At 36.2% G+C, this 13208-nt stretch overlaps 1 protein-coding gene across 1 annotated transcript in view; it reads left to right on the plus strand.

The window, feature by feature from the left end:
- Positions 1 to 435: 435 nt before the first annotated feature.
- The window catches only part of LOC107743202 (dynein heavy chain 11, axonemal), an 85670-nt gene continuing 72897 nt past the window's right edge, over positions 436 to 13208 (plus strand). The window contains exons 1-18 of the mRNA XM_016556346.1: positions 436 to 765; positions 897 to 1040; positions 1305 to 1501; positions 2142 to 2331; positions 2412 to 2511; positions 2641 to 2852; positions 3839 to 4072; positions 4212 to 4379; positions 7084 to 7200; positions 7455 to 7592; positions 7668 to 7792; positions 7882 to 8077; positions 8209 to 8313; positions 8405 to 8800; positions 8880 to 9212; positions 10512 to 10766; positions 10927 to 11096; positions 11865 to 12087. Of these exons, the coding sequence (XP_016411832.1) occupies positions 550 to 765; positions 897 to 1040; positions 1305 to 1501; positions 2142 to 2331; positions 2412 to 2511; positions 2641 to 2852; positions 3839 to 4072; positions 4212 to 4379; positions 7084 to 7200; positions 7455 to 7592; positions 7668 to 7792; positions 7882 to 8077; positions 8209 to 8313; positions 8405 to 8800; positions 8880 to 9212; positions 10512 to 10766; positions 10927 to 11096; positions 11865 to 12087 (3519 nt within the window). The 5' untranslated portion in view covers positions 436 to 549. The remainder of the gene's footprint in view (positions 766 to 896; positions 1041 to 1304; positions 1502 to 2141; positions 2332 to 2411; positions 2512 to 2640; positions 2853 to 3838; positions 4073 to 4211; positions 4380 to 7083; positions 7201 to 7454; positions 7593 to 7667; positions 7793 to 7881; positions 8078 to 8208; positions 8314 to 8404; positions 8801 to 8879; positions 9213 to 10511; positions 10767 to 10926; positions 11097 to 11864; positions 12088 to 13208) is intronic.

The following is a 13208-nucleotide window of genomic DNA, read 5'->3' on the forward strand; positions in this document are numbered from 1 at the left end:
CACACACACACACACACACACACATATATATATATAAAGCTCGATACCATAGAGCCCCCCCCTCACACACACACACCCACATACCCATACACACACACATAACAAATCCCAATTTAACCCCTGGGCATGATCCTGCATAAAATAAATTATCCAGATGTGGAATGGTGGAAGTGCGAGAATCAGTGAATTCTTGAGAATGTAACAAATTTTTTAAATAACTTTTTGGAAAACTTTGTGAACATTAAAGCGTGCGAGTTTGGTCTTCTACTAAGTAAAATTGACTTTATTAATTTAATCGCTGCTGTTAACAGGTGGAACAAACATTTTGGTCATGACTCCAATAGTATCTGGCCTGGGTGGAGGGGTACATGTTGGATGGAAACCAAGGCAACTGGACGCTGAACCGCCCCTTTTTGCACTTTCTCTGAATGAAATCTCTTCAGCGTGCACGAAGCTGAGCGCGCAATATGTAAACACGTGGCACTGATTGCGTTCCACGTTTCTTTTAAGTTTTGGACAGTTTGCGTCTGTTCCACAAGGACATCAAACATGTCAGAAGAGGAAGAAACGGCGTTTTCCGAAGACCCCAGGGTGCAGTATTTAGGCGAGATACTCTGCCGCATGCTCAAACTCAAAACTGATGCGTGGGAAAAATTTGTCAATGTTGAAAAAAATAAAATGCTTTTTACAACGTTTTTCGAAGCGCGTATTAGACTGTTATTTTTCAGCGTGACAGCGTCCAGTGCTCCAACTGTTTCTCCAGAGGTAAGTGAGCAAAAAGGCCTTGTGTTTACATATAGGCCTGTTGAATGCATGCAAAATCATAGACCACCACAGGTGTGTTCCTTTAATACTATACAGCAACAATAACCCGTTGTTTTATGTGTACACTTTAGGTTTGTAATCTCTCTAAAGACAAGAAAGTTTACATTCTCAGAAAAGGAAATTCCCCCATCCTGCCAGAAACCTGTAGGAGTTCTTTACTCTTTGGGGTGCTGTCACCCTCCTTTCTGCCACAGCTGTTAGACACCATGGAGAAGGTAATGAACACTTATAGACTCCAAAGTCCACAACTGTTTGATTTGCTGTCAAAAAAGTAAATAAAATACACAACAGAACTGAATATTAGCAGGAACGCCCTCCTTTTCTTTTCTTTTCTTTTCTTTATTGAGCAGAAGTGAATAGACGTATACAATTTGAACATATAATTTACAGTGTTAAACACTGGTGTTATGCATGCAGTTGAGTCCTTGGTCATCAGCCTGTAAAAATGCCTGTAAAATTTGTCAATATTTTGCATCAAGGTCTGTCTGCCGCTTCTGTTGAACAAGAAGAATCACCAAATGTGGCCGAATATAATATCACAGGATGTGACGCAACACATAGAGAATTTGCAAAGCAAGGTCACCGTGGTGAGGGGACAGTATAATGGCAAAACCGTCCTTCCTGTTCCTGCCATCAGAGAATGGATAGAGCTGTGTCAAGAGACAACGATCACACTGTATGAATGTTTTTTTGTTTGTTTGGGAATAACATACAACACCATTCAATGGTTTGGAGTCAGTACGTTTTTTTTTTGGAAGATATTTCTACTTTTATATAGCAAGGATGCATTGAATTGATCAAAAGTGGCAGTAAAGATGTGCATTTTCATATATAAAATATAAGATAAAATATAAATGATAAATATTATTAACATTGATAATAAAAAAATGTTTCTTGAACACTAAGTACTGCATGCTGAAAATTCTGATATGACATAAAAGGAATAAATAAATCATGTTAAAATATATTAAAATAGAAAACAATTATTTTAAATTGTAACAATGTTTCACAATATTACTGTTTTTAATGTATTTTTAATTAAATAAACACAGCCTTGGCTAGCATAAGAGACTTTCAAAAACATTTAAAAAAAATCTTACCAACCAAACTAAATCAGACTTTCAAACACTATTTCTAAAAACCTAATTCTGTCTAAAATCTTAGTTTTGACTTAAGATTAACTAATATGTTGTATTTTTTTCTGGTTATTGTCTTGTAGTCTGACTCACTTATTAATCCTCATAGAGTAAGATTAAAAAGCATGAAGTGTCTTCGTTTTGACTAAAACAACAATCAATTTCTAATTTTCAAACAAGGCAAGACAGTCGCAACAGAGCCATGATACATGCAATTGAGTCCATGGTCATCAGCTGGATGCACATGATCCATAAAGTCTTAAGAGCAGATTCTGCTGACTTGATTGTGACAGGATTGAACCCTGGACCAAAAGCTGAACTTGACTACTGGAGATCCAGGAAAACGAACATGCAGAGTATTCATGAACAGGTTCGTCCAGAAACAAACATTTCATGGTGTATAAGCAAGCAGAAATGTTTGATAGTGTACTAAATCTCTGTAAATCTCAGCTACAGAATCCTTGTGTTCAGAAAATGATGAGGATTCTGGAAATTATAGACAGCAGTTATTTCCCATCATTCAAAGCTCTGACAGAGGCTGTTTTTGATGGTAAGGCACGTGATTTTCCCAATACATTTAATTAATAATACAGTTGAGTTTTCTACTGTTCTTCCTACTACATAATACCATTCTGTTAATATTTTGCCTAGTTATCAATTATGTGTATTTGTCTCTCAGCTTTGCAGGAAGCCAGAGCTATAGATCTTCACCTTCAACCTCTTAGATCATTGCTGTCTCAACTGGAGGAGGATGAGTTCTCATCCTTCCATACACTCATTCCACCAGTCTTTCATCTTATATTTCTGGTCTGGACTCACTGTTCATTCTATCGTTCACCTGCTCGCATCGTTGCTCTGCTGCAGGAGCTCTGCAACCTTTTCATTCGGCAGGTATGACATATGTGACAATCTTCTAATTTATGCTTAGTGTGTGTTATTTGAAAATGTTCGGTTGCCAAATCAGTCATGTGGTGCGACGAACATGCAGAAACCCGCTCATAACTGTGTCAAGGTGAACAAGTCTCTTAAGATAACAGATAATTTAGCCTTTTATGACAAGGCAAGGTTAGTTTAGGTTGTAAAATGTCACGTGGAGCGACTCCTCCAAAAATGAAATTATATTTCTGAATTAATAATTCATGATATTTGGAAAAAAAATTAAAAACGAAACATTTGAAAATAATGATACACTCACATGTATTCAAGGTCTAAGAAAAACATAAATTTTACATAGTTTTACGTAGTACATTTTACTTGATGGTTACACCACATGACTAAAGAGTCATTCAATCATATAAAATCAACATGAATACAAAAAATACATTTCCTGGAACTAGATTTTTATCATGTTTTTCCTTTCCTTTTGTCATGGACACCCATACCCCCCAAAAATTATTAGTAAAATATGTTTTAAATCGATTTCAAAATATACAAAAAAATGTCCAAAAATATATTTGCTAAAATATGTTTCAAAATAAATGTGCTTAAATATATATATATATATATATATATATATATTTGGGCATTATTTTGTATGTCTTGTTTGTGTTTTCTTTTGCTCCTGAAATACATTTTGAAATATATTTCAATATGTTATATGAATGTTATTATATGAAGGTTGACATGAAATATTTTTTCAATTTTAAAATATATGTATTTATTTATTTTATTTTATTGCTATTTTTGTTCACCGTATGGGCAGTCCTATGCGCAATTTAACCATGAATCAATCAATTAAAAATCTTTTACTATTTATCTATTTGGGAGAGCAGCCATGTATTAATTGTAAGTTCTATTCAGGGAAATGGAGAGTAGAATTAGAATAGAGATTAAAATTTTGTTCTTGTAACCAAAACGTCAATCTTTGCTCCATCTAGGCCACTTCATATCTCCGTGCAGAGCAGCTGCTGAGAGCAGAGACTGAAGATGGTTTGGAGAAGTTACAGACTGTGGTGGGAGTTTTCAGGTGTGTCAGGGAAACGGTCAAGACATACAGACAGAAGGTGGCTGCGTTGGCCAGTCATTATTGTACACCAAAGTGCTGGGATTTCCCTTCAGCTCTTGTTTTTACTCGATTTGATGGCTTCTTGGCTCGTGTTTTACAGTTGAAGGTAAGTAGTACATCTTTTGAAGGGATCATATACACTTTCACTTTCAGCCACAATTCAGTTTTATTTATGTGAGTAATAATGTTCTTTTTACTTAAATTTTTGTGAGACCGTAACATTTTGAAAAATGATTGTTTTCCAGGCCCTTTTCTCCACTATGCTGGAGTTCCAAAGGTTGGAGAAGCTGGTTTTTGGAGGTCTCAGAGGAAGGGTTTACACTGAGCAGGTCTCTCGAATATATGCAGAGTTTCTTCAGCTTTGCAAAGCCATAAAGGATCAAGAATACAATCCACTCGATTTGACTTCTCTGGTATGGTTACATCATGGAGTGTATTTCTTGCTTGGGATATATTAGAATCAGCCATAAGATAACAACAAGTCATATAGAAACACATATTTTTAATGGTAGCTTAAAGTGCCCCTATTATGGATTTTTGAAAATTACCTTTCATGCAGTGTGTAACATAGCTCTAAGTGAATGAAAGCATCCTGCAAAGTTTTAAATCTGAAAGTGCACTGTATATAAAGTCATTGTCTCTCAAAAGAAAGAGTCGACTCTGAATCATTTCAACGAGTCATTTTTAAAACGAATCCCAAGCCGTTTCATGTTGACGTCAACATGAAACATTAGCATATTGCCCGCCCACTTGTTGTGCACGCAGACCTGGGAAAACTTGACTTCTCGCGTTGGTTTGAATGAAAATGCAAATTCATTCTTTGCCATTATAGGTGCCGCTTTTGGAGCGGTAAAATAGCTGTTTCCCCGGTAACGCTGCACACAAAGCAGCACTGCCTCACAAACCCTGCTTTATCAGGCATTACAGGCATGATGAAATGGAAATGAAATTGACCAATCGGACCAATCACTGCAGAATAGTGTCACGCAAAGGAGGGGTTTAGAAAAATGAATCATTGAGCGAATCGTTTGGGAGTCGTTGAGCAAATAAGGTAAAAAAATAAATGCATATTATAAGAAAATGAAAGTTTTTTTGACCTTGCATGCATGTCAACCTGTTGTTGGGGACTCCCTAAAGCAAAATATGAACCTTTCATAACCCATAATAGGGGCACTTTAAACAACTTGATGTCTGATAATATGATAATAATATAGAAACACATATTTTTAATGGTAGCTTAAAGTGCCCCTATTATGGATTTTTGAAAATTACCTTTCATGCAGTGTGTAACATAGCTCTAAGTGAATGAAAGCATCCTGCAAAGTTTTAAATCTGAAAGTGCACTGTATATAAAGTCATTGTCTCTCAAAAGAAAGAGTCGACTCTGAATCATTTCAACGAGTCATTTTTAAAACGAATCCCAAGCCGTTTCATGTTGACGTCAACATGAAACATTAGCATATTGCCCGCCCACTTGTTGTGCACGCAGACCTGGGAAAACTTGACTTCTCGCGTTGGTTTGAATGAAAATGCAAATTCATTCTTTGCCATTATAGGTGCCGCTTTTGGAGCGGTAAAATAGCTGTTTCCCCGGTAACGCTGCACACAAAGCAGCACTGCCTCACAAACCCTGCTTTATCAGGCATTACAGGCATGATGAAATGGAAATGAAATTGACCAATCGGACCAATCACTGCAGAATAGTGTCACGCAAAGGAGGGGTTTAGAAAAATGAATCATTGAGCGAATCGTTTGGGAGTCGTTGAGCAAATAAGGTAAAAAAATAAATGCATATTATAAGAAAATGAAAGTTTTTTTGACCTTGCATGCATGTCAACCTGTTGTTGGGGACTCCCAAAACCAAAAGATGAACCTTTCATAAACCATAATAGGGGCACTTTAAACAAAACAACCGTTTTTAACACTGATGATAAGACATGTTTCTTGAGCTCTGATTTATAATGATTTATAAAGAACAGGGAAGAAAGACAGAAAAAGTGACACTGAAGAGTTAATGCTCAAAATTCAGCTTTGCCATCACAGGAATAAATATATTTTTACTAAAAAAAAAAAAAGAAGGAAAAGGTTGTTTTAAATTGCTGTAATATTTTACAGAATTGCTGTTTTTACTATATCTTTGATCAGATAAATTTGGCCTTGCAGCATAAGAGACTTTTAAAAAATCTAACTTTGAAGCACTAACACGCTTGCGTCGATGGATGAAGCGAGTGAATGGAATTGTGGGAAATGTAGTCCACAGTCAATCCCCGAACATTATCGCGAGGTCGTTACGATGACGTCCAACGTTTCATGTTGACGTCAACATGAAACATTAGCATATTGCCCGCCCACTTGTTGTGCACGCAGACCTGGGAAAACTTGACTTCTCGCGTTGGTTTGAATGAAAATGCAAATTCATTCTTTGCCATTATAGGTGCCGCTTTTGGAGCGGTAAAATAGCTGTTTCCCCGGTAACAAAAAAATAAATGCATATTATAAGAAAATGAAAGTTTTTTTGACCTTGCATGCATGTCAACCTGTTGTTGGGGACTCCCTAAAGCAAAATATGAACCTTTCATAACCCATAATAGGGGCACTTTAAACAACTTGATGTCTGATAATATGATAATAATGCCTCACTGAATATGTCAGCGTAGATAATGTGGTATATGAGTGTTTGGTACAATAGCAGATATAACTCTCACTGTTTTTTATAGTTGCCATAGTTCAGTTATTTATGGAGTTCCTGGGGCTTTCTTGTAAATATAGGGTATGTTTGGATACAACATGCCTGATATTTGGCAACCTTCTCAAAGGCTTAATTGTTCCCATAAATCCTAATTTTTGTTCTGTTTGTCATGTAGGCCTAAATGTTTTTGGTAACACCTTTATAGTAATGTTTAAAACCTAATATGTCATTATGAAAAATTATTTAAATATCAGCCTATATTGTTCAGCACATTGTTAATCTAATACACATGATTGTAAAGGAATTAATTATACTTTATATGAATTGTTAAAACTTTTTTGACCAGGATAGAATATTATATTCAGTATTTAACTTAGGAAACACATTTTAAATAATTAATTTTCTTAAATTTTACATTTCGTGTAAAGGATTTCGAAAAAGACTTTTCAAGTTTCCAAGAAAGAGTTGCAGACTTTGATCGACAGCTGTCCAGTATTTTGTGCCTTGCCTTTCAAGATTGTTCAGGATTGGAATCAGTTTTCAAAGTAAGCAATTCTGGTGAGACAGATTTAGTTCAAATGAAAAAGCATACAGTGCCTTGCAAAAGTATTCATACCCCTTCATTTTTTATTATTTTTTTTACACGTTTTGTTGTATTTAAAATAGAAGTTATTTAAAGCAGTTTAACATAAGGCTGCAACATAACAAAATGAGAAAAAAAATGAAGGGGTATGAATACTTCCGCAAGGCACTGTAAAATAGCCAAACCTATATAACCTTTTAATCTGTATGTTTGAAGCTGGTTGCTGTGCTCAAACCCCTTTTGGAAAGAGACATCATAAAGGAAATGTTTATTCCTAATTTCTCCAAAGTGATTCAGCTTTTTGCAGATGAGCTGGACAGATGCAAACACCTGTTTGATTCTCATCTTGAGCAGGTAAAGTAGTTGTTTTTCAACAGATTTTTGTTCTTGTACAAAGAGGACCTTGTTTAATTCCTCATTTAATTCCAGAAAAAGAGGAACAAACTGCATTTGAGCAAGAACATGCCTGCTATGACAGGTTGTCTGAAGTGGGCAAAAATGCTTAGAGACAGAATTCAAATCCCTTGGAACAACTTTCAGTTTGTTCTGGATATGTAAGTGTTTTAAATTCTATTGAGATTGTTGTAGTTTTCTCTTTTCTTTAATGCAAATAATGAAAGATGATGGTGCACTTATATTACAGGAGTATCGAAGGAGCGGAAATGGAACTGGTCTATCTTAAGTACCTGGAGATGTCCTCTCATTTAGATGAGTATGAGAATCAGGTCTATTTGAGCTGGTGTGGCAATATTAACCAGGTCTGCCAGATGAACCTGGATCAGCCCCTAATCAAAAGAGATCCCAGCACTGACCTGCTGTCAGTAAACGTCAATCAAGAGGTGAAGAACATAAATGTAGTGTGTTTAAAATCTATAACAGCATAAGGCATTCATTTAAATTGTTAAAGCGACTAATTTTGAGGAATCTGTCAGTGTATTCATTTGCATAATACTGAATTTTTTCACCTTAGTTGATTGCTGTGCTCAAGGACGTGAAACACCTGGAAATCCTTAATCAGACGAACATCCCTTCTGCTGCTATGAAGGTGTATGAAAATAGAAAGATGTTCTTTAAGGTTAGGAAATGCTTAGTTTGTTTGGTATCAGTTAAATTTGGTTTTTATATTCTATGGCATGAATATGAGTACTTTACCTGATCTCCATTAGAACCTTGGGAGCCTACATTTACTGGTGCAGTGGTATAACAAGGTGAAACAGACAACTCTTGAAGTGGAGTCTCCTCTTATGAAAGAGGAGATGGAGACTGTTGACCAGCAAATCCATCGAGCAGAAACTGAGCTTACATGGCAAGACCAGAACTGCTGGAACTACATCTGCACACTGAAGGACACTGTCTACCGGCTGGAGAGAAGACTACAAACAACTAAAGACAATATTGAGATGATGGAAGTTCTGATGAATGGATGGAGCAAACAGCCAATGTTCTGCAGAAAAGACCATAAGAAAGAATCGTCACTACAACTGGATGATAAAGCAGGAAGAATGGCAAAATGCTACAGCAATCTCAGGAAAGATGGAGAAACTATCCATAACTTGTTACAGGTGTGGAAGTGTCTTTTTATAGATTTTTTTGCTACATCATATTTCTCTTAACATTCCTGTTTTCTTGTTTCTTTCCCAGGAGAACGTGATCCTTTTTGCAGCGGATAGTTCTTCAGATGCATGGAAGGCCTACTTGGAGTATGTAGATGACATGGTGGTGGAGGGGTTTTTCAGTGCTGTCTCAACTTCTCTGGAGTTTTTCATTGAGAATATGGAGGGGTCAGTGAGGCAGGCTCCCTTGTTTGAGGCTCAAATGCTACTGATGGGATCCGAGATTAAGTTTAAACCGTCTCTGGATCGAGATGGTGGCGATGGACTTTATGAATTGGTGGAAGAATTACTAGGAGTTGTGTTCAAGATGTCTGCTCAGGTGAAGAGGGTGGCACCTCACCTAAGCGTGAAGGACTACCAGGTATTCACAGTTAATTAATTTAGAGTGGCTTCCAAATATCTGAGGTCACATTGAAAATATGCGATTCAAAATAAAATTGATACCTGGAAATATATTTATTTTTGTGCATTTAGCAGACACTTTTATCCAAAATGTGACCCTGGACCACAAAACCAGTCTTAAGTCGCTGGGGTATATTTGTAGCAATAGCCAAAAATACATTGTATGGGTCAAAATGATTGATTTTTCTTTTATGCCAAAAATCATTAGGATATTAAGTAAAGATCATGTTCCATGAAGATATTTTGTAAATTTCCTACCATAAATATATCAAAACTTAATTTTTGATTAGTAATATGCATTGCTAAGAACTTCATTTGGACAACTTTAAAGGCGATTTTCTCAATATTTAGATTTTTTTGCACCCTCAGATTCCAGATTTTCAAATAGTTGTATCTCGGCCAAATATTGTCGTATCCTAACAAACCACACATCAATGGAAAGCTTATTTATTCAGCGGTCAGATGATGTGTACATCTCAATTTCGAATAATTGACCCTTATGACTGGTTTTGTGGTCCAGGGTCACAAATGACTTACAATAGAGGCGCATAAGTGATTTGAAACAGAGCCAAACATATTCACAGTATGCAAAGTTTTACAGAAAGCTAGATTAGGAAACAAGCTGTAGCAGAGGAGAAACGGAGAGAAGAGAAAGAAGAGGATTTTTTTCTTTTTTTTGCAGTTGCTTTGTTTTAAGTTTGTGGAGTGATGACGGAAAAGGTGTGTCTTCAGCTTTTTTGAAAGTTTCTATGGTTTCAGCAGTTCAGGTGGAGGTAAACTGTTCATTCTAACAGAGAGGAGTGGAGAGGGTGAAGGTTTTGGAAAGTGACTTGGTGCCTCATTGTGAAGGAACAACAAGGCACTCGTTCAGTGACTATAACTGGCTGGGAGGAATAAATAGGGTTCATACCAATTTGAAACATGAATGAATTAGAAATTGTGCCATAAACAGTATGCCAGGTCGAGTGCATGCTGCCTTTATAGAAAAAAGGGGCATGTAACACATTTTGAGGAATTATTATTATTATTTTAGTTAAAATTATTATTTTTTTAATATAAAAAATGGATAAATATTACAAATAAATATAAAATAAATTAATATAACATATTGGTTACATATATTAATTGGTACACTTATTTTTACTAAGTGATCTCAGACATTTGTATCCCTGCTCTCTCTCTTTATTTCTGATTTTGCAGTAGTTTTTTTGGTACATATACAAATACTATTTCATATTTTCCTTCATACGTTGTTTAGGCTGACATCGAGGACATGTTAGACCTAATAGATCTCCGACATGAAGTGATGGAGAAAGTTGATGAAGTCATGAAGAAAGCCTTGCAATACCAGGACACACTTATCCGCTACAGTCCCCTGTGGCTTGATGACAGGGTTGAATTTCTCAGGCAGTTCCTCCTCTATGGTCATGCACTGACAGCTGAAGAGGTGGAAGCCTATGGAGAAGATGCATTTCCAGAAAATCCTCCCACCACAACACAATTCAAGGAACAGGTGAAACTATACAGCTTTTAATGTTTCTTCTTGTATATCAGGTTTTGAACACAGTATTAATTCCGCATTAAATACATCTAAATGGATATAGATACCTGTTTTCCGGTAGTAGTAAGAAACGTTTGTCATATTATTAGTAAGTTGTCTCCTTTCACAACAGATGACTCATTATGAAGAAGTGTATGCAGAGGTCAGCCGTTTGGAGGACTGGCAGGTGCTTGACGGTTGGTTTAGAGTGGATATCCGTTCGTTCAAGATGAGTCTTTTAAACATAATCAAAAAATGGAGCTGGATGTTTAAAGAGCACCTGATGTCTTATGTTACCGGCAGGTGAGAGCCCCTTCCGTAATTACCTAGAAAAATCACATTTTAAAGGGGTCATATGATGCAATTTCAAATTTTCCTTTCTCTTTGTAGTGTTACAAGCTGTTCGTGCATAGATAAGATCCCTAAAGTTGCAAAGACTAAAGTCTCAAACTCAAAGAGATATTCTTTATAAAAGTTAAGACTTGTCCACGCCCTCCACGAGGACTGTTTCCTGGGAGAGTAGCCTACAATGCTTCTGTGCACAAAGGCTGTTTCAATAAAGTTGGGCAGTTCCAACTTTGCAAGGACAGTCTGGAGCTTCTGACTCACAGCCTGTAAGTACATTTTTTATATTTAAAGAATTTGCCACTGACGATTCAAACGCGAGTTTTGAGCAGTGTAGAGTAGCGCTTGTTGTTTGTCGTTTCTCCGATCACAAATGCAGACATGGTTTTATGTTTACGCTGCGCAATACGCAACGCAATGCGTAAAAAGACAGTACAAGTCATTATAATCAGTAATTATGCCTCGTTTGTAATGGGTTTTATTGGTGTTGTCTCGTCGTGCTGGGAGATGGCATCACAGTATGGTAAGGGGCGTAACATTTCCGTCACACGCTTGAGGTATTCAGCCAATCACAATTGCATTACACCAAATACACAACATAATGTTCTTTTTAGCAACGTCATATGACCCCTTTAATGTCCCAATTTTCCTCCAAACTCCAAATGCTTTTCTTAGTCAATAAAAGTAATCGATTTTTTGCTGGTTTGTGATCTTGGTTTTGTTCAGTATTGGTGAACTCGAGGATTTCATGCTCCGGGCGGAATCCAGGCTTAAAGAGCCGTTGTGCGGTGGAGACTACCAGGCTCTTGTGCAGGTGATGGGTTACCTGCTGGAGATCAGAGACAGGCAGACTAGTACAGACCAGCTTTTTGAGCCTGTCATTGATGTGGTCAATCTTCTGGAGCAGTATGGAGAAACCCTACCTGAGTGTGTTCACATGCAGCTTGAGGTGAGAGTATTTGACAGCTCTTAAGACTAACTATGAAACGGGAATTATGTAAAGAGACGGCCATTTTAAGGATGTCATCTTTGTGTAACTTTGTGTATGTTTTGTCATGACCTTTTTTTGTAAAGTTATGTCTGCTTTGCATCTACATTACCATTTAAAATTTTGGGGTCAAAATTTTTTTTTTTTTTGAGAGAGAGATATTCATTCAGCAAGGATGCCTTAAATGGATCAAAAGTCACAGTAAAGTTATTTTTACAAAAAAAAAAAAAATTCAAATAAATGCCAAGTTCTGTCATAAAACTCTTTCTGGCTGATGGGTCATTAATGCAAACTGATGATAATCACAGTATTAAACTACTTGGCACAAGCTGATTGGTTCATGGTGTATACGCAGCCAATAAGCTTGCTGCTTTACATTTAAATGGCTGGTTAGCATCCACTAGAGCATTTTGCAGTGCACTTTCAGATTTACTCTGAAACCCTCCACCTTCCCCAGCTCCACTTGTATAGATCTGCTACGGGTTATAATATACGCTACTTGTGCAGCAGCAGTATGTCTTCAATACTCACAGCACCGCATCAGTGTTTAACATTGTCATACCCATTACCATGCTAAAATCTTCAAAGAGTTATGATAGAAATGCTGTTCTTTTGAAATTTCTTTTCATCAAAGAACCTTGAAAAAAGTGTATCATGGTTTCTGAAAATTCAGGAATAAATTACATTTATTAGCAATATATTGAAATACAAGCCAGTTATTTTCAACTGTAACAACATTACTGTTTTACTGTATTTTAGATCAAATAAATGCAGCGTTGATGAGCATAAGAGACTTAAAAAAACAACAACTTACAAACCCAAACATTTTGAACGAGAGTGAAGTTATCCATTTACTTCACAATACAAATCTCGAAATTAATTTTAATTAAAATATATGAAAAATTAATATTTTTTCCCAAAAGTCTGAGACCACAAGTAAAAGTTTTTTTTCCCCAGCACAAATTATATAATCATTTGAATAATATTTTAAGTGAGAAGTCAATTTTATATATATATATATATATATATATATATATATATACATATACATACAGTATATATGATTATGATAGAAAATATTA

This window comes from Sinocyclocheilus rhinocerous, unplaced genomic scaffold (genome assembly GCF_001515625.1).
Source record: "Sinocyclocheilus rhinocerous isolate Xijiao unplaced genomic scaffold, SAMN03320098_v1.1 scaffold946, whole genome shotgun sequence".
In the NCBI taxonomy this organism is placed as follows: Eukaryota; Metazoa; Chordata; class Actinopteri; order Cypriniformes; family Cyprinidae; genus Sinocyclocheilus; species Sinocyclocheilus rhinocerous.